Source organism: Oreochromis niloticus, unplaced genomic scaffold (genome assembly GCF_001858045.2).
Source record: "Oreochromis niloticus isolate F11D_XX unplaced genomic scaffold, O_niloticus_UMD_NMBU tig00008310_pilon, whole genome shotgun sequence".
In the NCBI taxonomy this organism is placed as follows: domain Eukaryota; kingdom Metazoa; phylum Chordata; class Actinopteri; order Cichliformes; family Cichlidae; genus Oreochromis; species Oreochromis niloticus.
Genome location: NW_020329114.1, coordinates 7,154 through 34,289, shown reverse-complemented (window position 1 = coordinate 34,289; position 27,136 = coordinate 7,154). Strand labels below are relative to the sequence as shown.

The following is a 27,136-nucleotide window of genomic DNA, read 5'->3' as shown; positions in this document are numbered from 1 at the left end:
TATTATCGCTGTGAGAAAGAATTTATAAAACAGTCTTGTAGTGGACAACAGTCTAAGTCATCAAAAGGTCAACATACAGTATTCTATCATATGCAAACTTATATCATTAAAAGCTTATACTGACTACTAAGTACAATTTTCCATTGACACCGAGCAAACTCGCAAATCACTCACAGTTTTTACCCACCCGCGCAGTGTCACCAAAACCTCACATTTACTGACCTAAAAAAAGTCTTTAGTTAATGCAGCCAGCGTTACCTTCCACTGTTTCCAGATTTCAGTCCGAGCACACGGATCTGGATGGATCATGTGACTTCTGCTGGAGGCGAACAGCGCGCACCGCGGAAGAGACGAAAACTGAACTTCAAGTCCAAGAGCTGAGAAAACAAAAGGCACCGGGTTGCTCCACAGCGCCCTTTAATGACCAAAAAAAAGCTGTGTCCCAAAGGCCAGTCCTTTTTTTACTTTTACGCGAGAGTTTTGAACGATTATTGTGAGCTTTTAACAAAAAGAATGAGTCTGCTGTTGCACAAACGCCCTCTCAGCTTCCCAGGATCTAAAAGTCTAAACAGTAGCATCTGCACATTATGTCCACTCCAACCTTTCATCATTGCCCAAAATACATTCCCGACCAAACAACAGCTGCCGATGGGTGAAAGAAGCTTTTGAAATATTCGAAAAACTAAGATTGTTTGCAGTTTTTAAAATAACCAATTACGTTTCTGATATTAATGTTAAAATAATAAGCTCTGCATCTTTATGGTGAGGGTTCATTTTAAGGCTCAGACACTCATTAAATTAATCTTATAAATGTTCATGTATAAAAAGTGCTGCTAAAAGGCGTCATTGATTAAAAAAGCTGATGAAAATAAAATGATTTTGGAATACGAAGTCCCGTTTACTTATCTATTGTTGTTTTACCAATTTTCCGCGTTTTTTGAATTGTAATAATCGATTTATTCAGCATGATCATAGACCCAATCTACCTACCCAGTAAGGAGTACTGGTGTGAAAAACAGAGGAGTAAGATCAAAATGTTGATCTCTTTAATTTTTGAAACATTTTTTGAGCTTTTGAATCCATTCCAGGCCTTTTATTTGTCCTTAAATATCCTTAAAGACCGTTGAAACGAACTACATTTAGATTCAGCATGTGCTGTGCTCTCTGCAGCTTTACAAGTATAAGTGGGTGTAGATGTTGGATATGAACTGACTTTTATACAGACACACTGTTGGGTATTTCCATTTTTTCAGTAAACTGGGTATAGAAACACACTCAGAGTGTGTGCTGGTCATGTGTCCTGTGTGGTATGGCTGCATCCATGGGCTCAGAATAAGATAGGAGATAGGCATGAACTCGTCCATCACCAGGCAGGATGACAATAGAGAAGCTCAATAACATAGGAGGGCAAAAAAGACAGAGAGGTTTATAAAAAGCTGGTCAAGATTAATAGGAATGCTACATGAAGCAAACAGTCTGCATCTTTGTCCTTATCTTCTTGTTTCTCTGTAGGGTGACCAGTACAGACACCTGTTTTCTGTACAGACATCTGTTCTTTATTACTATTATTGTCCTTATTATTTAAATATTATTGATTTGTTTACTCTTATTGTTGCCTGCTGCTAAACTAAACAAATTTCCCCCTGTGGGACAATAAAGAATTTGAATTGAATTGAATTGAATTGAATTTGGTCTATATATTTGTGAGGAGCTGGGCTTCTGTGCTTAGGATCCTAGAAGAAGTGGTAGAAAATACATTCATGGTTTATTGTTTTGTTTTTATTTTAGAATTTAACTTTCATTGACATGGTTGATATGAACTGTAGAACACTCTTCATTGCCCACTTCACATTACATCACACTCTTCTTCTACAGAGTATAATGTGCAAAGTTGATAATGGACAATACGAGGTGCCACATTAAACAGCATTTAAAGTATGGTTGATTATTTTAGAATGTGATTAATGGTTTAACACAGACGAATCTTTAGTCAGCAGACTAACAGCTCACAGCTCCTCTCAGTGACCACTGACCTACTGTAACCAGAAGAGGGCAGCAGTGCCAAGGAAGAAGAGATGAAATGATGGCGATGATGGAGGAACAAGTTGTTTTGCGAAGAGAATATTTTAATTTCTAAATGAGACAGAGTCATTTATTGTGACACCAATGTGGAGGAATTAAACACACAGGTGTCTTTCGACTCCTCTGTAGCTTTCTTCTTGTTTTTAGTTTTAATTTTTTTTTTTTACAATTTCTCTTTTTGTTTTCTTTTTTTTTGTTTAAGGTCAGTTTTTTAGGAAATAATTGAAATTTTATTTGTTTTTATTATTATTATTTGTGAAGAGCAATGATGCTAAAGTTGTACTAGTGTAACAATTTGATATGATATGAAACTATATTTATCCTCCTAGGACCTGGCGTCCACATATGTGGACATCACATTTTGGGTTGTCTAGACCAAAATACTAAATTTTGCTCTACAAGGGCCTGATAGCCACTTACGAGGACTTTATACTGTTCTATCAAAATTTATAACAAATGTCCTCTTATGTGGATCTCATTTGTCTCAAAACAAAAATCAGATTAACAAAAATCTGGTTATTCTTTGTTTTGCACTCATCAGGTCCCAATCAGCCCAAATAGCAAAGAAAAGTTAAAAATGCATGCCATGAAAGAGTTCAGGTCTTGGGAGGTTAAATATGCTGTCACATTAATGTTGGGAGCTGTGATAAAGGGTCCCATATTGCATGCAGGTCTGGCACGGATCTGGTGTCAAGCTGTCACTTCTGACTGACTGGTGTTATGGCTGGGTGTATGTCAACCAGATGTGGGCCAGGTCTGGCAATGAGGCACTATTTATGTTCCTATTTTCTTATTTTAGTTAGAAGACCCAAATGCCATGTTGCAATACTATACTGCTATGGTAGCCAACGTTTTAAATGCAGATTTGACAGGTTTGTGAGTGTACACTTTATCCAAAACCTAGTGAGGGTTTACGCACATCTACCACAGGCTGGCTGTAGATCAGGAGGTACAGCAGGTCACCTACTAATTGGAAGGCTAGTGGTTCGATCCCTGGCTCCTCCAGTTTGCATGTCAAGAGTACGAATGTAGTTAGGAAGCACGTCTTGTCATTTCGTCATGTTCCTTTTGCACTATTATGTTCCGGCACATGTTGTTATTACATGGCTTGATTAAGGTACACATTAGGCTGACATCTGGAGCCAGAGCTGAAGCTGGACCAGCACAGGACCACCAGTGTGTCTGCAGCTGGCCCATGTGTGGGCCACCAAAGGGCCATCATTCTTTGCGGTATGTGGGCCATGTGTAGGCACATTGTGTGGGCCAGATCCGGGCAATACCAGTTTTGCTATGTGGGGTGCTGGTATCTTATTTCTGAATAAAAATGTTCCAAAGTGTCACACCTTATTTACCATCCTGCAAACACAGAAACATCCCTCACTCACTTTAGTTAGGATGGATTTTCTCTCGTTTCTCCACACAGTTCTGTACATTTAATTAACATGGACATTCATGTACGCATACCTGATATCTATGTCTGAAATGTTATCTCCTATCTAACTTATTATAATAACAGGTAAATTTATATGACAATGGCAATATGGTCTCGAACCTAGAATGTTTATTTCAAACATCTTCAACATGAAACAATGGCTGATCTTTCTATGAAAGATTTTGGTCTTCTAAAGTGAGATTTATTAATTACTCAGGTAATAGTAGAGTCTGTACTGCACCTTTTAACACTTGATTACAGTGAGTACAGTTGTGACCAAAGTACTGGCACCACTGTTAAAACAATTTTTAACATTTATTTGCTAAAAACAAACAAACAAAGGTTTTGAAACTTTTGAATTTCCCATGTTTGTTCTTTGCAACATCATAAGTTGCCCTAACTTAGTTATCTTAAATGAGCTTTACTTAGTTTTTTTTGGCAACAAGTTTGAATAATTTATTTAAAGTTCTGGGAACTAATTTACTAGGTGTAAAAAACAAAAAAACAAAAAACAAAAGAAAAACAACTGCAAAACAAACTTTGTGTCACTGACAACTTTTGTCCACAGCTGTACAGATTTGTTGGAAACAGCTGTTCAATCCATCGTAGGCTGTGTATAAATGAGCTTATCAGTAAGGTGAAACTTAAGTCACATGGTTTCTGGGAAATCATGTGGTGTAGCCATTCTACTTTGACTTTTGTTTTTTTTATTACTCATTTGAAACTCATGTACACTCCTTATACATCTTATATGACATCTCAGTTATTGGGAGCAGATCGGAGGAGTTTGGGAGGAGCAGAGCAACAAAACTTTTTTGTTGCAAAGTCCGTGTGTTTGTAGTGATGTGGAAGGAGTGTTCTCACACCGGCCTGATTGAAGTGCCCAAGACAAGCATTGATTAAAAACAGTACAGCGTGGATACGGCTTTACTCCAGTCTTAACCCTAAAGATAGAAAATGAGTTTTCAATTCCAGAAAAATAAGCAACTTTCACTCTAAAGCCTTTACTGTTTGTGTCGCAGCTAAAACCACTTCAAGAATAATACTGGAACAAATTTAGGTTACACTGGATTTTTGACTGCAGACAATCTATATGTGATAGTATTTCATGTTGAAATAAGTTCAGGCTTTGAAATACTGCTATTAAATAGATTAAATGGTGCTATAAGCAATATTTTTTAAATGTAAACAGAATATGGATAAAAATTTTGGTTCATAATTTTATCGACACATCTTTACCACCAAACTCATTATAACTGGGTCAGCTGGGAGGAGTTTGTGAGGGGCAGACCTTTCATCAAATACTGATATCTGTGCGTGTGTGTACCTGTGTTTTGCCATCCCTAGTTTATCTTCCAAAACTGTAAGAAGATGCATCAGAGCCAGCAAACCTGCAGCAAAGATAATTAATCCTCTACATCATGTGATCTTCAGTCAGTTCTTCTTCCTGACATCATCACCTTGTGTCTGTTTAAGGTGCTGGAAAAGAAATGGGAAAAAGAACCTTGCTGTTCTTTGTCATAACATCCCTCTCTGAGTCGATCTGATACTCACCTCCTCTCACCCTCACCGCCACCACTGTGTGACCGGAGCTCCCGCTCAGGCAGCAGCTCTGATGCCTCCAGGCGTTCCGCTGCAAAAGATGAGGTGTAATGATTTTAAACTGTCATGTGTGCTCCAGACAGACAGCGACATGTTGCTTTTACCCACTGGATTCTGGATTCGGGCTGAAGGTAGAAGCTGGGATCAGGGAGACAGAGGGTGAGACTCTGGCTGAAACACTTTGCTTCTGTTGCTCGATTATTTCCAGTAGTCGACCTCGGGCTGCAGCGCTCTGCCTGTTCAGCTCCAGGAGGCGTTGCTCCACACTGTTTGCACTGAAAGTGTTGAGTGATGTTGCCTAAGCAAAAAAAAAAAAAAACCCCAACAAAAAACAAGACACACACTGTATTTGAATCATTACTATATCTGAATGAGTAGGCCACCTAAAGGCTCAGCGCAGTTCATTCCTCGACACACCTGTCGCATCACGCTATGAAGGCAGGATAAGAGCAGCCACTACTCCACTTCTAAAAGGTGAGCTCCTCTCAGAGAGCTTCAAACAACACCTTAAATCTCACCTGTTGAGTCAGCTGTTGTTCTTCAGGAGTCCACACATGCTGGCTACACCTCTCTTTACAGCTGGACCCAGACATCCTGCTCTCTGCAGCGCTCTGAGGTGTTACTCTCCCGGTGCTGCTGCAGCTCAACCCTCTTCTCTCATTGCCACTGTCGAGCGATTCTCTGACCCCTGACCCGAGGCCCTTTGCCTGGCTGAGTTGAGCCCTGATAAGATCGGTCTCTCTGCTCAGCTGAGCAATCTCAGCTAGCACTGTGCCCGGAGACCTCTGTGAGCGAAGAGGGTCAGGGGTCAGCGATAGCGAGGAAGCAGAGGGAAGCTGAACTAGGGGCAGACTGTTGAGACTAGAGTCTGAGCTGTGAGCGCGGAGGTCCCCATAGGAGTGCAGGAGATCGACAGCAGGAAGCTGCTGGTGCGGTGGCGCAGGATAAGTTGCTGTGGAAGAACGAGAAACAAAAGTTAGCCGCCTCAAGGTGAATCATTTCTGGGGTGAATATTTGAAATCAGATAATAATTTTGGAAGTGAGAAAGTTACCAGGAACATGCTGAAAGTGGTCCCGCTGTTGAGGTGGTGAGAGGAGGACAGCAGAGGAAACAGGTACTCGCTCAGCACCCGTCGCAGACTGACAGCCTGTATAATATAATATAAACCATGTTCACCATTTACCAAATTCCTCAGGACAGAATATACACAGACAGACTGCACAAACCTGCAACTTTAACCTCAGAGTGTGGGGTTTGGCCACTGTGTTCACTCAGCAGTCCGAGCCCTCCCATCGCCAACACCACTGTGTCCAACTTCCGCTCCAGCTCTGCCGTCCGCTGCTGTAACCCTGCCTGAGAGGCACATCGTCACCAACTCATGATTTATCAGCATAGCTGGACTAACAATAACTTAAGCCCAGTCCCACCTGCAGGGCTGTAGCCTCCTCTCTCAGAGTCATGGTTTCAGCAGTGAGAGCATCAATGAGCCTCTGCTGCTCTTTCAGCTCCTCCTCCAGTTTTCTCTTCTCCTGTGCCTCCTTCTGAGCTTCATCTTCCCTCTAACACATTACAGGCAGACAGTGATTTAAACACATATAGCAGACTGCAAATATTTGCAACAAAGTAAACCTGCGCTAAAATTTAAAAACTGATTCTATTTATTTACAAATGTGAAGACCCCCTGAAAAAGATAAGAACTGTGCTTCAGCATATTTACATGAGACTTTCAGCATTAGTGATGCTAAATCAGTAATAGTAACAAACATTTTACAGATCAAGCATTTCTAAAATGTGCTTTTGCTGCTATCTAAAGATTTGAAACTTGGAATTCATGTCTCCTTGCATCCCCATCAATGACATGACTTTTTAAATAAAACCAACATTTAATAAGAAATGAGTGTATCCTATATCCTATAAGATAAGATAAGATAACCTTATCTTATAGGATATAAGCTAAAAGATGCAGTGACAATGATAACACGCTCTTATTTTTTGTTTATGTGAGTAAAGCCTGCATGGATTATCTTTAGTTTGAATAATAATTTCCAAAAGCTTGTGTGACAAAACCTTTTTTGATATCCGGCAGTACCTTTTTAAGGATGTGCACCAAACGTCCCAGTGTAGAGACCAAGGCCACAGAAAATCCAGTGAGACTTTGTGTCCTGTGCTTTTTGGGACTCTGTGCAGATGTTGCTGCTGTATCAGGGCTCAGTGCAACCAAATCCAGCTCCACCTGACCCAACATGGCCTGCAGCAGGCCCAGACTGGACTGATCCCCGCTGAGAGAGGCAACAGGGGAGCCGTCCAGCTCTGAACCCTGGGAACCACACTTCCTGGCTCTGCTGGTGTGATTACCGATCCAGTCTGTTCAGCATATAAAAGAAGAACAACACTGATTTTCTGACATGATCTCATCTTCAAACAGAGTATTTCATTTTGGAGAAAATCTATCCCTTGCAGATATTACCTGACGTGCTCTGAGGCGGATCAGGATTAAGAACCTGAGAAACCAGGACTGATGTTTCCTCTCTGAACAGCCACGGTGGCATTGAGAGCTGAAATGACATTAGATAAGTGTTTATGTTCACCTCTAATGCCAGATATATAATAAACGATTTCAAACAAAGTTCATATCAGCTGTGTTTTTTAAGCCGTTTCTTCTGCAAACCACTTTGCAACCAACCTTCTTTTTCAATTTGCCAATTACTTCTATGTGGACGCTGAGTTCGGAATTAAAGTGCTGGGAATCCTTGATTTGAACATTTTAAGGTTCAGGTATTTAATTTGTAACGGTAGTTAGATTTGTTCTCATGAATTGAAGAAACAACAGAAAACAAAAAAGTACAGCAAAAAATACTGACAACAAAACTTAACATTAATTTTGGCCATCATATTATCCACAAATGTGACTTTTTAAATCTTGTCGTTTTACAGTTTGGGACCAGAAACCTTTGTCCGGGAGGAAGAAAACGATTTTTAATGTGTGAAGGATCATCAAGAAAAATTAAACCAGCTGACCGCTGTAACTGTCTGGTGTACAGAAAATTTCAGCTGTGGTCCTCAAATCAGCCTTTTAGACCACTTAACGATCTGAGATAGTTTCTGCTCTTTTCAGATAACTATCCAAATCACAACACCAAGGAAAAGGACAAAACAGATTCATTAAAAGCACGGTGAAATAAAACCATCATGGTTTCATCAACGTGGAAACAAAAAAGCCTTCTTAAACACAGGAGCCCCTTTCTGCACACAGCTTCAGTGTTTGCTTTGAAATTCAGCTTTGAATCAAAAGGGAGATATTTATAACACTGAACACTTGCCACATTTTGACTGCACACTGCTAAGTTAGAGGCAGGGTAATGATGCTGTAAAGCATGGCCCGCTTTACCTAAATAAATAAAGAGGGCCACAATTAGTAACTGACACATAGTGTTGTATTAAATGAAACTCAGTAAGAAATTGTCTGGAAATTGCCTCCCCCTGCAGGTCATAACAAAAACTGCACTATCATGGGACCACCTTCTTGATCCTTTCTTAATCTCAGGCTATCCATGTTTGCACATGGAAGTGTAGGATATCCCAGAACACAGCTGTACCTACAAATATTAATGAGTTCAGATGGATTAATACTTTTCTTGGGCCAAAGGTCTCCTGCCTATATGATAAACTGGTAATGGTCAATCTCCAAAAGTTAATTCTGTTCATCTGGACGTAGCGTTTTCAGTGGGAGAAACGTTTCGTCACTCATCCAAGTGACTTCTTCAGTCTCAGCTGACTGCAGGTTTCCCCAAAAGATGGTAATGGTCAGGCTTTGCTTTCCCCTCCAGCACTCAGGAGAAGATACAGGAGTGTAACAGTATGATAATTTGGCTCAGTGATAAAACACCCAGGACTTAATTACCTGCAGCGCAAACACAGCACAGGTTGAGAATAAATGAACGATGTGACATATTTTCAGTGCCTACCAAACAAACCTGAGCACTGCACTGCGATGAGGTGTGCAAGCCAGCAGGTGCAGGTGGAGTGGCTAATTTCGGAACAAACATTGATGGAGCTTCTCCTTCGCACTTCACACAGACACATTTACTCTGCTGGAGAATATTCAGGCAGAGCAGGATGTGCTGCCACTTTTTAAAACATAATTTGCTCGACCAGAGTTCTGCTGAGCAAACACGCAGCTCATTTAAACACACCTGAATTATCCTGATGTTTCAGCCCTCTGCTGGGGTCCAATTAAAGGTAATAAATTAGAAAACGTTCTCTTCAGTGTCCGCTGTTCTCACTTTATGGCTATTAAACATCACAAATAGTTTAATTATATTTGTTTCCTAAATGCCTACTCACTTTCTACAGAATTTATTATCACCACACTGTGAGACCTGGATTTAATAAATATGGGAAGGACACCAGGTTTTATGCATGTAGTGTACCAAATGCCTACTACCTGAAATCTAAATCTTTGGCTGTGTCTGTCCATCCAGTGTTCTCCTTGCTTCAGTCAGAAGTTAGAGCACACATCGCCGGCTCCTGCTGTCCAAATTTGTTTGGTTGTGTGCCGGGTTTTCACAGAGGGGCCAGCGTCAGTGCATCACTACATGCTGCATTTCGGTTTGCTGGTTAGTAGCAGCAGCAGCTACGCTCAGATGATCAAGCTAAATTTCTGACACTGTCACAGTTTTATTCCACACCACACACTGTGATGCAGGACCAGGACTGAATTATAGGAACTGAGGTGAGATGACAAAGCTTTGAGAGCAGCTCCATGAAAATATAAAAATATCAGTGTTATCCTTCAGCCTCTTAGTAGCTGCACATATAGAAAAAAATTCAAAATCCTGCATCACCTCAGTCTCAAGTGACAAGACTTGGCATCAGACCTTGAGGTCAAGGTTACGAAGATGCAAACTTTTTCGAGACTTGTACTAGATGTATCTATGGTATCAATTTGAAAATACAACATTGCTTCGTTTTCAAGTTATTGTATTTGCAAACCTGGGCGTCCATGGCACGCAGGCAGGTGGCAAGGTCAAGGTGGGATCCTTGACCTTTAAACAGGAAACAAACAGAAGATAACTGACTGAAGATGAGCTCGAGCATGATCACAGACAGTGAAGCACAGAAGACAGAAGCACATGAAGGGATATGAATCTGTCTAATTAAGAAGCAGAAACCACTGTGAGTCTATTTCAACCTCGTTAGTTTAATATTAAAGCGACAGCAGGTGCAAAATTACAAAACTCTGAAGCAGGGAATGGCTTGGCAGACCGTTGTTCTCTCCTGATCCCTCCTGACGGATTTTTGTCTACCTCTGATTTTCTTTGTGTCCATCCCACCAATTCCGGTGGTCTCGGGCAAATGCCAGTTCAATAAAGTGAGAAATTTCAGAGATGAATTCTTCTGCGTCTCTTTCCGTTATACGTGTGATGTCTTATCCTTCATATTTTGTTCTGACATGTGTTTGTAAGCCACCATGGCATTTTCTGGCCACACACTGAGTTTGTTTCCTCAATTTGGCTCTTATCAAATTTACAAGGGGATAAAACTAAACTGAGACTAAAGTTAAACTGAAATAACAATGCTTCTCTTTACTCTGTGTTGCCTCTGAAGTATAAAACCCAGTGGGAAACATAATCAGGTTCATCTGCAACAATCCAGCATCACTCAGCGTGAAACTAAAGGTGACTGTCTTAAAAACAAGAACCAGATTTTTTTGCTTTCCAGGAGTTCTGTTATCCTCGCTTATTGTGGATGCAAAGACCTGATACAGCCGTTTGTAAGACAACACATTTATGGTTATTCCTGACATACAAAGTGTGCAACAGACACATTACATAGTTATTTATGATGTGCAGTAATGAGGAAAAGGACAGAATTTCTTCTGAATTTCCACTTTCATTGATTTCCACCCGTGATATTTCATTTCCCAACATTTTCACGTGGAACAGTTTAACAAACCCATAATACTATCATATAAACTGCAATATTGAATAAAACAAGGAGTCAAACGAAAAACAAACAAACCAAAAATGGTTTTAAATCCAGATTTGTATCAGCTACCTGTTAACCTATATTAGTTCCTTTCAGATTAATGAAAGTTTCCTTTAGTTGTTGTTCTAACTCTCTGATCAATACAATCGATAGAACTCCACACTGTAAAATCTAATTAGTTCCCAGAACTCAAATTATGGAAACTCGTTGCCTCAAAAAACTTGAGTAAAGCTTAGCTAAAAATGACTAAGTTAGGACAACTTATTTACTTTGAGTACTCTGTACAAGCTCATTTGTTCCCAGAACTCAAAAAAATTGGATCAAGTTTACGTAAGATGACCAAGTTAGGGCAACTTACTCATTTTGAGTACACTGTACAGCCTTGTTAGTTCCCAGAACTCAAAAAAATTATGGAAACTCGTTGCCTCAAAAAAACTAAGTAAAGCTTACTTAAGATGACTGTTAGGACAACTTATACATTGCAAGTCTGCAGTATTAACAATAACTTGATATTTCTGACTGTACAATACTAATTGTTTACCTACTGACAAACATGTTAAGTTCAACTAAATGAAAAAACAATTTGTGGTAACCTGAATATGATTAAAAATAATTAACAACAATTTTTGTAATGATGTTAAAATGAGCCCAACTTTTATTTTCAAACACAACAAAGTACAACAGCCAACATACTGGACACTGTTCTGCTGAACAACAAACAATTATATTGCCATCACTGTTATAATCTTACAATGAAACAAAGTCTCAGATGTAATTATTCTGAAAATAAGTTTAGGTCTACCACAGTTTGTTTTGTACTTACATTACTTATATAATCAAAATAAAATATTTATTGTTCTGTCACAAGTGCAGTCTCCAATTTAAACAACACATTTGTTTTCCATTCCAACACATGAGCTGGAATGTTGTATTATTTTAAGAATGGCTCGTTTCCAGTCCAGGCATTACTGCCTGAATGACTGTCATGGATCGAGGTGATCCAAATGTAGGTGCAGAAGAAAGTCTTTAACTTCCCTTAAGTACAGTGGCAGTGGATGTGGGTTGGAGATGCAATGAGCTTGAACCTGCAGGCGACCATCTTCACTGACCACACCATCTGTGACGGAGGACTCATCTCTCCTGTTGTCCTGCAAGCAAACAATCATATTTTTTGGAACATGAACTTAATTGCTTTCTTAAAACATTTTTTTCTGCATTTGGTATAGAACAGACTCCAATTTAGACAATCTCAGGCTCCCTCCCCACCGGAGAGGTGACATTCAATGTCCCAAATTGTCAGTCTGGATAGCCGTGACCACCACCCAACACACAATAATGTCATGAAAGCATCATGACTAAAGGGCTATGCAAACATGGCCAATAACTTTCATTCTAATGATGTGCAAAAGGATTTGGGCACAAAACAGATTTTCTCAAGTCTAATAACAGAAGACAGGAAAAAATCAGTAAAGAAACAACTTCCCCAAACCAAAGCACAAATAAAACAATAAGTAAAACAGGCTGATCTAAAGTATGATTAAAGTTCAGCCTGATTAATATAAATGTCACTGACAGTTGCTAATATATTGGAAAACCAAAACACTTACCACTGAGTTGATGTCTTTCTGTCCAACAGCAGGAGTGCTGGTCCCGAGCCTCAAAGACAGTAAGAAGCCAGCAGAGGGAGAAAAAACAGAACATTTTTCAGAAACTGATTTGATCCTTAATGGCTGTGCAATCATTGTAACATAGAGTTTGCTTATGTTGTTAAATAAAGGCTAGATTTGACATTAATAGATGCCACAGATGTTCTAAAGCTGCCACAAAGCATGAAAGAAAATAGACGTCTCCGAAAACGTCGGAGCATTTTTGCAAATATGTGATGTCTTGATAAATCGAGCAGATATTTGAGCATTACATAGCTGCATTGTCGCCTGAAAATATCTTAAAAGTATATTTTGTGACCCAGAAAAAGTAATAAGTTTTTCAGCGGCGCTCCTCCGCCATTGCCGCGCTTACAAGTACGCACAGGCTCCGACAACCGCAGCGACAAATGCGATCCTCCTTTTCCCCAGACTACCCTTTCTGGGTCACAAAATAACCTTTTAAGATATTTTCAGGAGACAATGTAGCTATGTAATGCTCAAATATCTACTTAATTTATCAAAATATCACATATTTGCAAAAGTGCTTCCACATTTTCGAAGAGCTCTGTTATCCACCCCCCACATCCCACACCTACCTACCCCACCCCTAACGGCTGCACCTCCCGAAGAATTTTGTCTGGGCTCTTATCTCACTTATTTATTTCAAACAATCAACAGAAAATTTCACCACATAGTTTTATGTAAGGTTTTTAAGGCTGTGGTGTTAATTTTAAGTAACATGAGCCCAGCGGCAGCAGCAATGCTAGGCTAACACTAACTAGCTAGCAAGATTTTAAACCTGGTGCTAAACTAAGAGAAGCCACAAAATCACTTTGAATAAGAGTAAACATTTACTCACCAAGTCAGTGTATCAGGTAAAAATCCACAGCAATGACAACAATAATATCTTGAGCTGACGCTTCTCCAGGTTTGCTCAACATATTCCATAAAAAATGCACCGTGAACATGCGGACTGATCCGAGAGGGAGGAGGACGGTAGTGACGCGGCATTTTCAAAACACATCTTTCATCCTTCCGCACTGAGAAGCAAAACTTCCAGCTTACTTAGTTTTTCTAAGTTCTATCGATTCAATTTAACCTGATTCAGTCCACCCAATGCTTTACTCACTGTATGCGCAAACTGTCTAGTTATGATACCCAGTAACACTTCAACGAGTTACCAATACAACTCAGACACAATGAATTTGTCTTGAAAGGTGCTATATAAATAAAACTGTACTTTTATTTACTTTCTTTACTCACTTTTATGTTATTGCAATAATACTTTTACACTTTTTTTTTTTAACACAAAAGAATTATCCTCATTCAAAAGTCATGCAAGAACCTCACTGGCTTAGGAATGTTGATGTTATTTAAAAATTCATACAAAAACATGACCTCATTCAAAAATGTCATGTGACAACCTCATTGGCTTATGGAATTCTGATGTCACGGGCTTCTAAAGCTTTGATCCTTTGAAGCTTTGATCCTCATGAATCCTTAAATAGGGGTGAGGATGTACAACTTTAGTCCGTTATTTGCAGCACTTATGTTAGCAGCGCTCAAACGTTCACCAGTAAAGCATTTCGAAACATTTGGATCCCTTTCGTAGTCACGGTATACAGACTCCAACATGTCTCAGAAAAAGCAAGAAAGACAAGAAGCTGACCCCAGCTCTATTCCATGGTATGAGTCCCTAGACCCTTATATGAGCTCTCTTCCTTGGGATGAACAGGTAGAATTAGAGGAAAAGCGATTGGAAGAAATGGAGAATGAAAATCTTATGAACAGAGAAAAGATTAAGATCCTGACAGAAGAAAATGAGAGAAAGAGCGCTGAATTAGAAAAATTATCCTACCAGCTTCAGGAAAGGAAAAGTATTATTGAGGAGAAACAATGGGCTCTCCAAGATAAGAAGAATCACAAGCTCCAAGAAAAGCTTGATGGAGCTCTGGAAAAAATTCAAGATCTGCTCCAAAAGGAGAAAAAAGAGAGCATTAAAGGGGATAAAATGCTCAAGAAGAATCAGGAGCTCCAAGAAAAGCTTGATGGAGCTCTGGAAAAAATTCAAGATCTGCTCCAAAAGGAGAAAAAGAGAGCATAAAACAGGAAAACATGGTCAAGAAGAATCAGGAGCTCCAAGAGAAGCTTGACGAAGCTCTGGAAAAACTGGAAGAAATCCACCAAGAAGAGAAGCAACAGTCCACACAGCAGAGAGACCTGCAGAGCAAACTCCAAGCCATGGAGGAAAAATACAAAGCGCTGCAGGTGAAACGTGATAAAACTCTGCACAAAAGTCAACAGTTGCTTCAAGACAAGAAGCAAATGGAAATGAAACAGAAAGAAATGGACTCCAAGCTTGACGAGATGGAGGAAAAACACAGATTGCTCCAAATCAAGCTTGAGAAAACAGTGCACAAAAACAAAGAGTTCATTCAAGAGAGAGAGCAACAAGAAATGCTCGAGAAAGAAACAGACTCCAAGCTTGAAGTCTTGGAGGAAAAACTGAAAATGCTGCAAATAACTCATGAGGAAACACTGCTCAAAAATAAAGAGATGCTTCATGAGAAAGACCAACAGAAAATACAAAAGGAAGAAATGGATTGCAAGCTGAGGAACATCGAGAAACAAAATGAAGGCTTGCAAGTAATGCTTGATGAAGCTCTGGAGAGAAATAAAGAGTTTCTTCACAAGAAAGACCAACAGAAAATACAAAAGGAAGAAATGGACTGCAAGCTGAGGTACATCAAGAAACAGAATGAAGGCTTGCAAGTAATGCTTGATGAAGCTCTGGAGAGAAATAAAGAGTTTCTTCACAAGATAGACCAACAGAAAATACAAAAGGAAGAAATGGATTGCAAGCTGAGGAACATCGAGAAGCAAAATGAAGGCTTGCAAGTAATGCTTGAAGAAGCTCTGGAGAGAAATAAGGAGATCCTCCAAGACAAGAAACAAGAGCCCGTAGAGCAGAGAGACCTGCAGAGCAAACTCCAAGCCATGGAGGAAAAATACAAAGCTCTGCAGGTGAAGCATGACAAAACTCTGCGCAAAAGTCAACAGTTGCTTCAAGACAAGAAGCAAATGGAAATGAAACAGAAAGAAATGGACTCCAAGCTTGACGAGATGGAGGAAAAACACAGATTGCTTCAAGTCAGGCTCGATAAAAAAGTGCACAGAAATAAAGAGTTCGTTCAAGAGAGAGAGCAACAAGGAATGCTCGAGAAAGAAACGGACCGCAAGTTTGAAGTCTTGGAGGAAAAATGCAAAATGCTCCAAATAACTCTTGAGGAAACACTGCTCAAAAATAAAGAGTTGCTTCACGAGAAAGACCAACAGAAAATACAAAAGGAAGAAATGGATTGCAAGCTGAGGAACATCGAGAAACAAAATGAAGGCTTGCAAGTAATACTCGATGAAGCTCTAGAGAAAAATAAAGAGATCCTCCAAGACAAGAAACAAGAGCCCGTAGAGCAGAGAGACCTGCAGAGCAAACTCCAAGCCATGGAGGAAAAATACAAAGCTCTGCAGGTGAAGCATGACAAACTCTGCACAAAAGTCAACAGTTGCTTCAAGACAAGAAGCAAATGGAAATGAAACAGAAGGAAATGGACTCCAAGCTTGACGAGATGGAGGAAAAACACAGATTGCTTCAAGTCAGGCTTGATAAAAAAGTGCACAGAAATAAAGAGTTCGTTCAAGAGAGAGAGCAACAAGGAATGCTCGAGAAAGAAACGGACCGCAAGTTTGAAGTCTTGGAGGAAAAATGCAAAATGCTCCAAATAACTCTTGAGGAAACACTGCTCAAAAATAAAGAGTTGCTTCACGAGAAAGACCAACAGAAAATACAAAAGGAAGAAATGGATTGCAAGCTGAGGAACATCGAGAAACAAAATGAAGGCTTGCAAGTAATACTCGATGAAGCTCTGGAGAAAAATAAAGAGATCCTCCAAGACAAGAAACAAGAGCCCGTAGAGCAGAGAGACCTGCAGAGCAAACTCCAAGCCATGGAGGAAAAATACAAAGCTCTGCAGGTGAAGCATGACAAAACTCTGCGCAAAAGTCAACAGTTGCTTCAAGACAAGAAGCAAATGGAAATGAAACAGAAGGAAATGGACTCCAAGCTTGACGAGATGGAGGAAAAACACAGATTGCTCCAAATCAGGCTTGATAAAAAAGTGCACGGAAATAAAGAGGTGCTTCAAGAAAAAGACCAACAGAAAATACAACAGGAAGAAGAAAAACTTAATCTCCAGAAGAAAAATCAAGCACTCCAAGAATTGTATAACGAAACGAAGTACAAAACAACTGTACTGGAAGGAGAAAAGAAACAACTGGAAAAACAATGCTCAGCGATGCAGAGTAGCATCAATGAGATGCTGAGAAAAATAGCGAACTTGAGGAACTTTCTAAGATCTTGAAGTACAAAAACACTGAAATCCAGGTGCAAAAGCAAGAACAACAGAAAACACATAAAGACCTGCAGTGTAGACTTCAAGAAATCCAGAAGAGAAACCAGCAGCTGGAAGACATGCACACAGATGTGCACAAGGCAAAGGGAATAGAGGAGGCAACAGTTAAAGAACTGAAAGACAAGCTTAAAGAAAAACAAGAACAATTAGAAGACATGGTGAAAAGATGCAGCAAACTTGAGAAAGAAAACACAGAAACAATGGATGAGCTGAAAACCCTCATCATTGAGAAGAAAGTGCTCGTGGAAGAGTATCTGAAAAAGAAGAAAAAACGCTTCCACTGGTTCTGGAGGAGGAACACTGCTGCTTCTCACCTGATGTAACCTCGTCTTCCTCCACCTCTATTCCATCTTCATTTCCCCCCTTCCCCTTCCCCTCCCTCCTTTTTCACCCTCACCCCCGACCAGTCCCGGCAGTTGACTGCCCCTCCTGAGCCTGGTTCTGCCATAGGTTTCTCCTTCACTTTAAAAGGAGTTTTTCCTATCCACTGTCGCCTGGTGCTTGCTCAGAGGGGATTGTTGGGGTTTTCTCTCCTCTCTCTCTTTCATTCTTTCTATCCCCCCTTTTCCCCCCTTCCCCTTCCCTCCCTCCTTTTTCTTTTTTCACCCTCACCCCCCGACCAGTCCCGGCAGTTGACTGCCCCCTCCTGAGCCTGGTTCTGCCATAGGTTTCTCCTTCACTTTAAAAGGAGTTTTTCCTATCCACTGTCGCCTGGTGCTTGCTCAGAGGGGATTGTTGGGGTTTTCTCTTCTCTCTCTCTTTCATTCTTTCTATCCCCCCTTTTCCCCCCTTCTACCTTTTCCTTTACCCAATAAACACAATTGGTCACATTTTACATATGTTTGAAAAATGTCTTCATTCAACAATAATTCATCTTAGGTATAAAAACAAGAAATAGGTAATAGGTTCATGTGTGTTTGTGTGTGTGCATAATATACATACTTGTTTCCCAGAAAGAATTAATACTAGATGGATAGAGACAGGTTTTAAAGACTAGAAATGAAAACATGTGAGTCCTGTCTTTAAATAAAAATATATAATTCCCTATATTCCTATCTATTCCAAACAACGGTAGTAAGTAACAAAGTTTCAAATTTGTCTTTCACTTTGACTTTCACTAATGAAGAAATTTATTTCTATGATCTTACTCCATGGCCAGGTTCATACATGTGAAAGTCTCCATCCTGTGTCCTTCACTTATCTTTATCCAAGGTGTGAACTGTTCACAAATGTAGGACTCTTAATTTACTAACCATGAACAAGAGGTCAGAGGTCAAATGTGGCACGATACCTTAAATCTTTCTATGATACTTTCTGTATGTGGACCGGAAATGGGCAACACCGCATAGTCTGATTTCTTTTTTCAAGTAAGGAGTAAAGTAAAGGATTACTATTGCAAAAAAGGTCATTAGATTACTGTTACTTTCCCGTAAGCAGGCTACATTACTGCGTTACTAATCCTCGTCATTTTCTTCGTGAGAGTGTCTCATGACAATGACGTACGAGCATGCGACGTCCGTGGCAGCAACAGACGTGTGTAGATCAACAAAGGATAATATGGAGTGCAGGAGAGAGTACGACCATGCAGGGTTTAAAGCTTACTTTGAGTTTGATTCCGTAAAAAGAGACAAAAACATTGAAAACATACAGTAGTGAAGTTCTTAGCTCCCTGTTTTAGTTTTGTTGTCGTCCTCCCCGGTGTTCCTCTGACTCTCTTGGTATTTGATGCATGAATGCTTCCTCGGCTCAGCTCCCGTCCCCACACCCTGCCGACACTTTTTTAAATACTTCCATCACACCAACAGGCACTTTAGAATCACCAATTGACAAGCATGTCTGTGGACAGGCTCAAACCGGAGAGGTGATCAATGGACCACAGCGCTGCACACCCCTGGCAACTTTGGGGGTAAAGCCACTGGTTTGTGGTGGTTGCCAGGTGAAATCAGGGTCTGCTGCACCAAAAACATAATTGTGATTGCTTTGGTTGCAGTCAGATTGCCATAGTCATCTGCAGTTTGCATGTTGGATGCCAATTACTCACAAAGCGGTGGGAAAAGTTGGGTTTGGTTTAGTTTCGCTCGCCCGGCTCGCTGTCCTGGTCGCTGGCTGACAGCTGCAGCGTGGTCAACTTCTGAAAAATTACATTTTCTTATGTTGCAAGTCTCAAATCTTGATTGCCTGGATCCATTTAGTGTTTTATCATATGTGCTTTAAGCAGTAAATCTCAGGTAAAATGAACTGTTCTATCTGCCGGGAAGGACACAAACACAGACCCAAGATAAACAAAGACTGGATACAGTCTTTATATTATCTGCATGTCGTTTGAAATCTACAAGACATGCTGACTCCATGTCTGTGTAGGTTCCTAGTCAATCAGGTCATGGTTGTCTTAAGAGAGGCAGCTGGACTCCTTTAAAACATTTCACTTCTCATCCAAGAGGTTTGTACAGCTTGAAAAACAAAAAGGTGGAGAGTCCCAGCTATTTAAACCCTAGTGAAGGTTGTTCTCTATGGAGGTGGTAGCTGACCTACCTACTATTAATCATGAGCTAAGGTTTGAAAAACCACATGTGTCATTACCAACAGGGGTTCCAAGTAAAACCACTGGCATCATGGGAGAGTGTCTGCGTCTAAATTTCACTCTTTCATGGATGCCAGCATATGCTTGTCAAATAAAGCCTGATTTTAGTTTAGTTTTCCTTCTATAAATAGAGATATTTCTAAACTGGAAATGTTCAAACTTCAAACTGGCGCAGAAAAACAATTCAAAGGGTATCCGGTCGTTAAGTGATGAGGTGACGAATCCTACTTCCGGGCCTAAAGTAGTCTGCGTGTAATATGGCTTTTGTGTTGTTTACATGTTTAATGTTTTGGATTTTCTTCTATTTAATCTCAAAAAGCTCCTAAAACAGTCAGTGATCACTGTTGACCTCCCTCGGCTTTTATTACCGCTAATCATTTATTTAAGCTCAGTTTTTAAAACCTTACGATATAACTACAGCACAGCCCATGCAGCAGTATATGAATGACTAACCGCGTATTGTGGATGGATTATCTCAGTTGTTCTCCTGGCTGAAGTTTGGTCCGTTTATAGCATCCTGCCATGCGATTACATTTGTTCCTGACCACTGAGAACCCTCATGTTAACTTGTATCGAGTGGAAAAAAAGTTAGCTTGTTTATATTATGCTAACATAGCTGTGTTGCTAGCGGTCACGTAGCACATCATTATATACCAGCTAGCCAAACTTCAGTAACCCTACAAACGTCACTGCTGTTTAGTTTTCTGTCTTCATTTATGTTGGAAGTGATAGCAGAGCTGTACGTTTTAATTTGTTTCCGAAACCCCGCAGTCAGGACATGCTATACTGTATTTAGATGGAAGCTAGCGAGCTAACTTGCTGCTAACTTCTAACTCCGTTAAATCCCATAAATTCCGTTTTCATGGATGCCTGGATGTTAAACTCAATTGTTACACCTGGTAGAGCAGAACGCTGATCATTTTATTAAAGATGAAAGACTTTAGACAGTTTTTCAACTCTCAGTAATGCAATAGTGATTGTTGGATATATGCACCTGCAGCGGAGTTTAGGCCCAGACACGGCTAGTGACGTCAGACTTAACGACCGGATTAAGTGTCTGATGGTTCAAATTACCTTGAAGGATGATCATTGCAGTATAGTGCAAAATGAAACACTGCATGTACATATTATACTAGAGAGTACCTGTGTGTAGTATGAATAACATAACCACCGCACCAGAGGTGTAAGCACCTTTTGCAAGGCACTCAAGGAAACCAATGAACAGCCTCAAAAATAAATGAACAGGTGGAGATGCAGACTGTATTTGCCAGGGCCGTGCAGAGACGTTTATAGGGGCGGGTGCTCAAAGCTAAAAAGGGGCAAATTGAACCAGGCTGAATAACAACAACACACATTCATCAAGAATCTAATATGGGATCACATCATACTATATCACTGTTGTGAGGCAAAGCAAACATAGCCTATGTTTTACCTGATGGGTACAATGTTGCTGTTGAGGGGTTGCTGCTGCTCCTGCTGCTGATAGTGCTGGAGGGCAGCGCTGTGTTGATCTGAGACTGTAGACATTAAAAAGTCCATAGGAGAGATGGTAGCTGATTAAATAAGTGTCATTAGATAATAACAAAATGCAAAGATTGGTGACATCGCTTGGAACCATAAGGCAACAAAAAACTGAGAAATAAACTAGACTCTGCCTGTGAATCACTCTTTGCCTCTCTTCCTCCTTCCATCCCCTCATCTCATCTATCACTCTCCACTTGCTGTCCATCTGAGAACAAGGCACAACTTGCTATTGCAATAAACTATTCTTTAATTATCTACACTTAACAACTCTTACACTTAATCTATAATAAAATGATGACAGAAAAATGTTATAGAAGCAAAACATTTCAGTTGTGCTTATTATTATTTTTATACTGGAATACCTCTCCAACAACTGGTACATGTGTTAATGTTACCTGTGCTCTTTGTAATCCAGCTGCTGAGGGATCCACTGCCTTTAGTAGCCTCACACAGCTCCTACTGTTTCCTCCTCATGTCCTTACCAGCCATGTCTGGACAATGTTATATTATGAGTAATAATTTAAAAATCCATATACATAAAACACACACAGTGACATTTTAGACCTTCTTCAGAATACTGTATATACTGTGGGCACAAGTTTCCATCATGGTGCTGATCCAGAATCCTTCCCTTATTATTTATTACTAGAGCTACAATAATAAAGCAATGAGGGGAAAAAAGTAATAAATTTGAAATAATGTATTTACGATGATTCCCATTGTTTCACTATCCACTCTGTGCAGGCAGAAAGCTTATTACATTTTTAAACTGTAGAGATACAATACTTTTGCTGCTGTAAAATCAGCATTTTGTCTTATTTAAAATATAAATCTAATATAATCTGTTTCTTAATGTATGTTCTTTAAAATACAGTGTGTTTTTTAAATATTATAATTATAATAATCCATTATTATGTGGACATGCACATTAGATCGTTTTAAGTGAAATATAAGCCCTCCAGAAAGGCAGGAAAAGCCCTGTAACTTACTTTAAAACTAAATATGTTCCCTAAAACGGTGGACAGAGCTACAGACCCATGACAGCCTTACCCAGTGAGCCAGCAGCTATGACCAGCACTACTTGTGCAGTAAAGGACAGGTAATGTTTGTCGCGCTGTTGCACACACAGCACGCTCATTTGTTTCAGTTCGTCAGTTGCCACAAGACAGCTTACCAACGTGTACGTAATAAGCTAATACTCCTGTGTGCTTTAGACTACAGTGTGCGCTGTACACCTGCTTACTGGTTTTGTCGCATCAGTCTGTGTGTCTGAGGTAATTTGTGTTTCTCCTACAGCTCCGGACCGCAAAAAATGCACATGTTCTTTGTGAGCTCGTTCCCGGCTCGTAACCAGTGCGTTCTGCCGTCAAGGGCGATCATTGGTTAATGGTGATCATGTGACTGATGCAAGCCAGATCCTTTTATTTAGCAAAACTGTGATTAATAGTTAAATATTATTGTTGAGGGGCACAGACAGGACTCCGCACGCACACACACATTAAAAACAAAATAATTAAAATTTTTTAAAAAAATTGCCTCAACAAAAGGGCACTTTGGGCACCCATCAGGAAAGGGGCGGGTGCTCAAGCCCCTTCCGCCCCCCCCTCTGCACGTGCCTGAGCCACAGGACCCCAGGGCACGCTTCAGGCCGTGGTTTACCCAAAACACCAGAACAGGAAAGTGATAAACACGCCAACATACACAAACATACACATCTACACACACTGACTCAAAATGAAGAGAAACACACACCTGATCAGACGTGCACTTGTTGATTGAGTGAGAAATGACACATACACACATCAGACAATGTACACTCATCAAACATGACTGATGCCCTGAACGCCTTGAGACAGATCCAGCAGGCCCAAAATCAGGATTATGTAAATAATACAAGTGACTGCTAAAAAGACTACTACTCCCTTTTCACTGTGCAATACTTTTTGTTAAAAACCAACGGTGCAGTAGACTTCAATACTTGAAATACTTGAAATACTTGCAATTCCTTTGTATTCTTATTCTTATTTATTCTATTTATCCCTTTTTGTATTTTCACTTTTATTTTGTGTTTTTGTAACATGTATCCTGCCATGTCTAAAACTCATGATTAACTGTATAATTGTTTCCACTGTTGCTGCATACATAGCCGTGACAAATGATGATGATGATGACCCCGACCTGTTGGAGCATGAAGACTTTGTGTGATTAATGATGGTGTAGAAACTGTACAACAAGATGTTACATACTGATATCTCACTTGAAAGTTATACTGACAACAGGAGGGAATGTCAATGGAAAATTGTACTTAGTAGTCAGTATAAGCTTTTAATGATATAAGTTTGCATATGATAGAATACTGTATGTTGACCTTTTGATGACTTAGACTGTTGTCCACTACAAGACTGTTTTATAAATTCTTTCTCACAGCGATAATAGCTGAACAAGCAGGAAGAGGAGAGCTGGATACTTTTATCTGCGCTCTCTAACAAGAAGAAGGGCTGCGTCCTTCTGAATCTCACAACACACACACATACACCTCAACCACTCTTATCTTCACTCCCTACGCACTAACATTCCTCTGCCTATGAATAGACATATTCACTGTTGTCACCAGTGACTATAAATGCACGAATAAAGAAGTACACTGTGTGACTCTCTTCTGAGACGTTCACCCATGTACATGTGATTGATTATATTGTCTCACTGTGTCTCTGTTTTACTTTGGCAGCCTTCTATTTGGGAGATTTCCCCCGACACTCGGAAACCTCGGAGCTCCAACTGCTCTGTTTGTGACTGATTTTTATTGATGAGTCTAAAGTCTGATAAGGAGTGTTTTGAGCCGATCTTCTTAGACTCTGAAGTTGTTTAGACAAGCAACGTGTTCATTTCTCACTATTTTGGCTTCTGCAGGACCATGAAGCTCATCATCCTGAATGACTACGACCAGGCGAGCGAATGGGCAGCAAAGTACATTAGAAACAAGATTTTGCAGTTCAGCCCTGGCCCCAACAAATACTTCACTCTGGGACTCCCTACAGGTAAGAGCAACGTGCAACCCTGTGATGTAGCATTTAGCACATGTATTTAGATTTGCATGATTTTAATGTGCAGCCTACGTTTCCTCCTCTCACTCCTTTGTTGCTTTCTCTGCCCGTCTTCAGGAGGCACCCCTTTAGGTTGTTATAAGAAGCTGATTGAATACTACAAAAATGGAGCTCTATCATTCCAGTACGTGAAGACTTTCAACATGGATGAATATGTAGGTAGGTCCTGATTGTTCTCTATTGTGCCATTAAGCATACAGAGTGAGGGACTCTTCCAAGCTCTGGTCTTGCATAAGAACCTGTCATAAACTCCTTTTATAGGACTTCCCAGAGATCATCCTGAGAGCTACCACTCCTTCATGTGGAATAACTTCTTCAAGCACATAGATATAAAAGCAGAGAACACGCACATCCTCGATGGCAACGCTGCCGACCTGCAGGCAGAGTGTGATGCCTTTGAGAAGAAGATAACAGCTGCTGGGGGATTCAGCTGTTTGTTGGAGGTCAGGAGGGCACACAGATAAGAGTGAAAATACTGCAGCCAGTCAGCCACACATTTATTTTCTTCTGCCCTGTAATAAATGATTGCAAAGCAATTAAACCCCCTCTTCTTGTTCTGTGTCAGGTATTGGACCTGATGGCCACATTGCATTTAATGAGCCTGGTTCAAGTCTGGTATCCAGGACCAGGGTGAAGACGCTGGCGAAGGACACCATTATGGCCAATGCCCGATTCTTTGATGGCGACCTCTCAAAAGTCCCCACCATGGCGCTGACGTTGGGAGTGGGCACTGTAGAAGATTGGAAAATTGTTGCCTGTTCTTCATATTCTATAAAATAATATGTTTTTAGTTGCTGTCTGTGAGGCCCACATTTAATGAGCTGGATTTACAAAAACATAGTAAGTATTTCAGCTGAGCCCATGATAATGCAGAATAACACTGGCGGGGAATTTTTCACTTGAATGAATACTTTTAATTTTGAAAATTTAAATTGGATTTTTTTTTAATACATTTTAAAATTTGTGCAGTTTATTTGTAGTATAATTTAGTATTGTAGGTACTTTCATAAAACACGTAAACAATTCCTCATCACTCTTCATTGTCGTTTAGTGGTTAAAGGATTGTCATGATAGTGAGATGTTGCTAATGAAGCTGTAAAACTTGGGAAGGCCACATAAGAGTACAAATCTGTGATTTAGTTATAAAATAGCATATTTTATTGTACCTGGTGTACCAGGTAACTGAAAGTGATATTGCTGCAGGGTGAACTACAGTATAATTATTACCTAGAATTAATCTCACTGGATCTCCTGAGTATGTGTAACTGTAAAATACAGACAAGGAAAAGCCACCAGGACGTGTCCGAGGGATTGGCTGTGTTAGCTCAGCGAGAGAGTTATTTGTAAAGAAAACAATTTTCACTAGCAGTCAAAAACTAATGTGTACACTTATGTCTGCATTTTTATTTTGTTAAATAGAAGCAAAATTAAAAGTGCTGGCATGTGTCTGGCCATAAAGAGAGTACCAATTTGTTTTTTTGGTAGTCAATGACAGGCTTCAGTTAGTTAAGAGTGAGAAAAAAATGTGTTGACATTTGCAGTTTTTTCTTGCTATACAATATTTGAAATTTAAAAAAAAAAACATTTTCAGAAATATTTGTGGATGTTTTCTTGTTTGTTTGTTTCTTGTACTACTTAAACACTAAAGTGGGCCTGCAATTAATTTTTAGTCTGTCTTCATTCAGTCTTACTGAGATTGACTATTTTTCCTTGCTGAGCAGTCTCGCTGTAATATGGAAGTTTGATTTGTGGTGGAGCTGTAATCTGCAAATACCAGGCACGTGCAGAGGGGGGGCAGAAGGGGCTTGAGCACCCGCCCCTTTCCTGATGGGTGCCCAAAGTGCCCTTTTGTTGAGGCAATTTTTTAAAAAGATTTTAATTTTTTTTTTTTTAATGTGTGTGTGCGTGCGGAGTCCTGTCTGTGCCCCTCAACAATAATATTTAACTATTAATCACAGTTTTGCTAAATAAAAGGATCTGGCTTGCATCAGTCACATGATCACCATTAACCAATGATCGCCCTTGACGGCAGAACGCACTGGTTACGAGCCGGGAACGAGCTCACAAAGAACATGTGCATTTTTTGCGGTCCGGAGCTGTAGGAGAAACACAAATTACCTCAGACACACAGACTGATGCGACAAAACCAGTAAGCAGGTGTACAGCGCACACTGTAGTCTAAAGCACACAGGAGTATTAGCTTATTACGTACACGTTGGTAAGCTGTCTTGTGGCAACTGACGAACTGAAACAAATGAGCGTGCTGTGTGTGCAACAGTGCAACAAACATTACCTGTCCTTTACTGCACAAGTAGTGCTGGTCATAGCTGCTGGCTCACTGGGTAAGGCTGTCATGGGTCTGTAGCTCTGTCCACCGTTTTAGGGAACATATTTAGTTTTAAAGTAAGTTACAGGGCTTTTCCTGCCTTTCTGGAGGGCTTATATTTCACTTAAAACGATCTAATGTGCATGTCCACATAATAATGGATTATTATAATTATAATATTTAAAAAACACACTGTATTTTAAAGAACATACATTAAGAAACAGATTATATTAGATTTATATTTTAAATAAGACAAAATGCTGATTTTACAGCAGCAAAATTATTGTATCTCTACAGTTTAAAAATGTAATAAGCTTTCTGCCTGCACAGAGTGGATAGTGAAACAATGGGAATCATCGTAAATACATTATTTCAAATTTA

The 27,136-nt window shown here is 40.0% G+C and overlaps 2 protein-coding genes and 1 pseudogene across 15 annotated transcripts; 2 read left to right on the top strand and 1 right to left on the bottom strand.

The window, feature by feature from the left end:
- Positions 1-37: 37 nt before the first annotated feature.
- Positions 38-21,279, bottom strand: LOC109200953 (spindle and centriole-associated protein 1). 14 transcript variants are annotated; one of them, XM_025905060.1, is made up of 12 exons: positions 21,234-21,276; positions 19,262-19,351; positions 18,869-19,172; positions 7,585-7,672; positions 7,207-7,481; positions 6,545-6,676; positions 6,344-6,470; positions 6,169-6,264; positions 5,635-6,068; positions 5,225-5,414; positions 5,069-5,147; positions 4,842-4,993 (listed from the first exon to the last, which is right to left on the bottom strand). In XM_025905060.1, exons 4-12 carry the CDS (start codon positions 7,664-7,666, stop codon positions 4,945-4,947), a joined length of 1,464 nt encoding a protein of 487 aa, XP_025760845.1. In that variant the 5' UTR covers positions 7,667-7,672; positions 18,869-19,172; positions 19,262-19,351; positions 21,234-21,276; the 3' UTR covers positions 4,842-4,944. The 14 variants fall into 14 exon arrangements, 11 of the variants coding, with proteins under 11 accessions (XP_019212071.1, XP_025760840.1, XP_019212078.1 ...); XM_025905057.1 differs by lacking the exon at positions 21,234-21,276 and adding an exon at positions 20,255-20,311; XM_025905058.1 differs by lacking the exon at positions 21,234-21,276 and adding an exon at positions 20,255-20,311 and having other exon boundaries at positions 18,869-19,169.
- LOC109200955 (trichohyalin-like) lies at positions 14,847-16,348 on the top strand. Its single transcript, XM_019356537.2, has one exon. The coding sequence runs from the start codon at positions 14,867-14,869 to the stop codon at positions 16,343-16,345; it is 1,479 nt and encodes a 492-aa protein (XP_019212082.1). The 5' UTR covers positions 14,847-14,866; the 3' UTR covers positions 16,346-16,348.
- Positions 21,280-22,980: 1,701 nt separating the features above from the next.
- LOC109200952 (glucosamine-6-phosphate isomerase 1-like) lies at positions 22,981-25,890 on the top strand (annotated as a pseudogene).
- Positions 25,891-27,136: the final 1,246 nt, after the last annotated feature.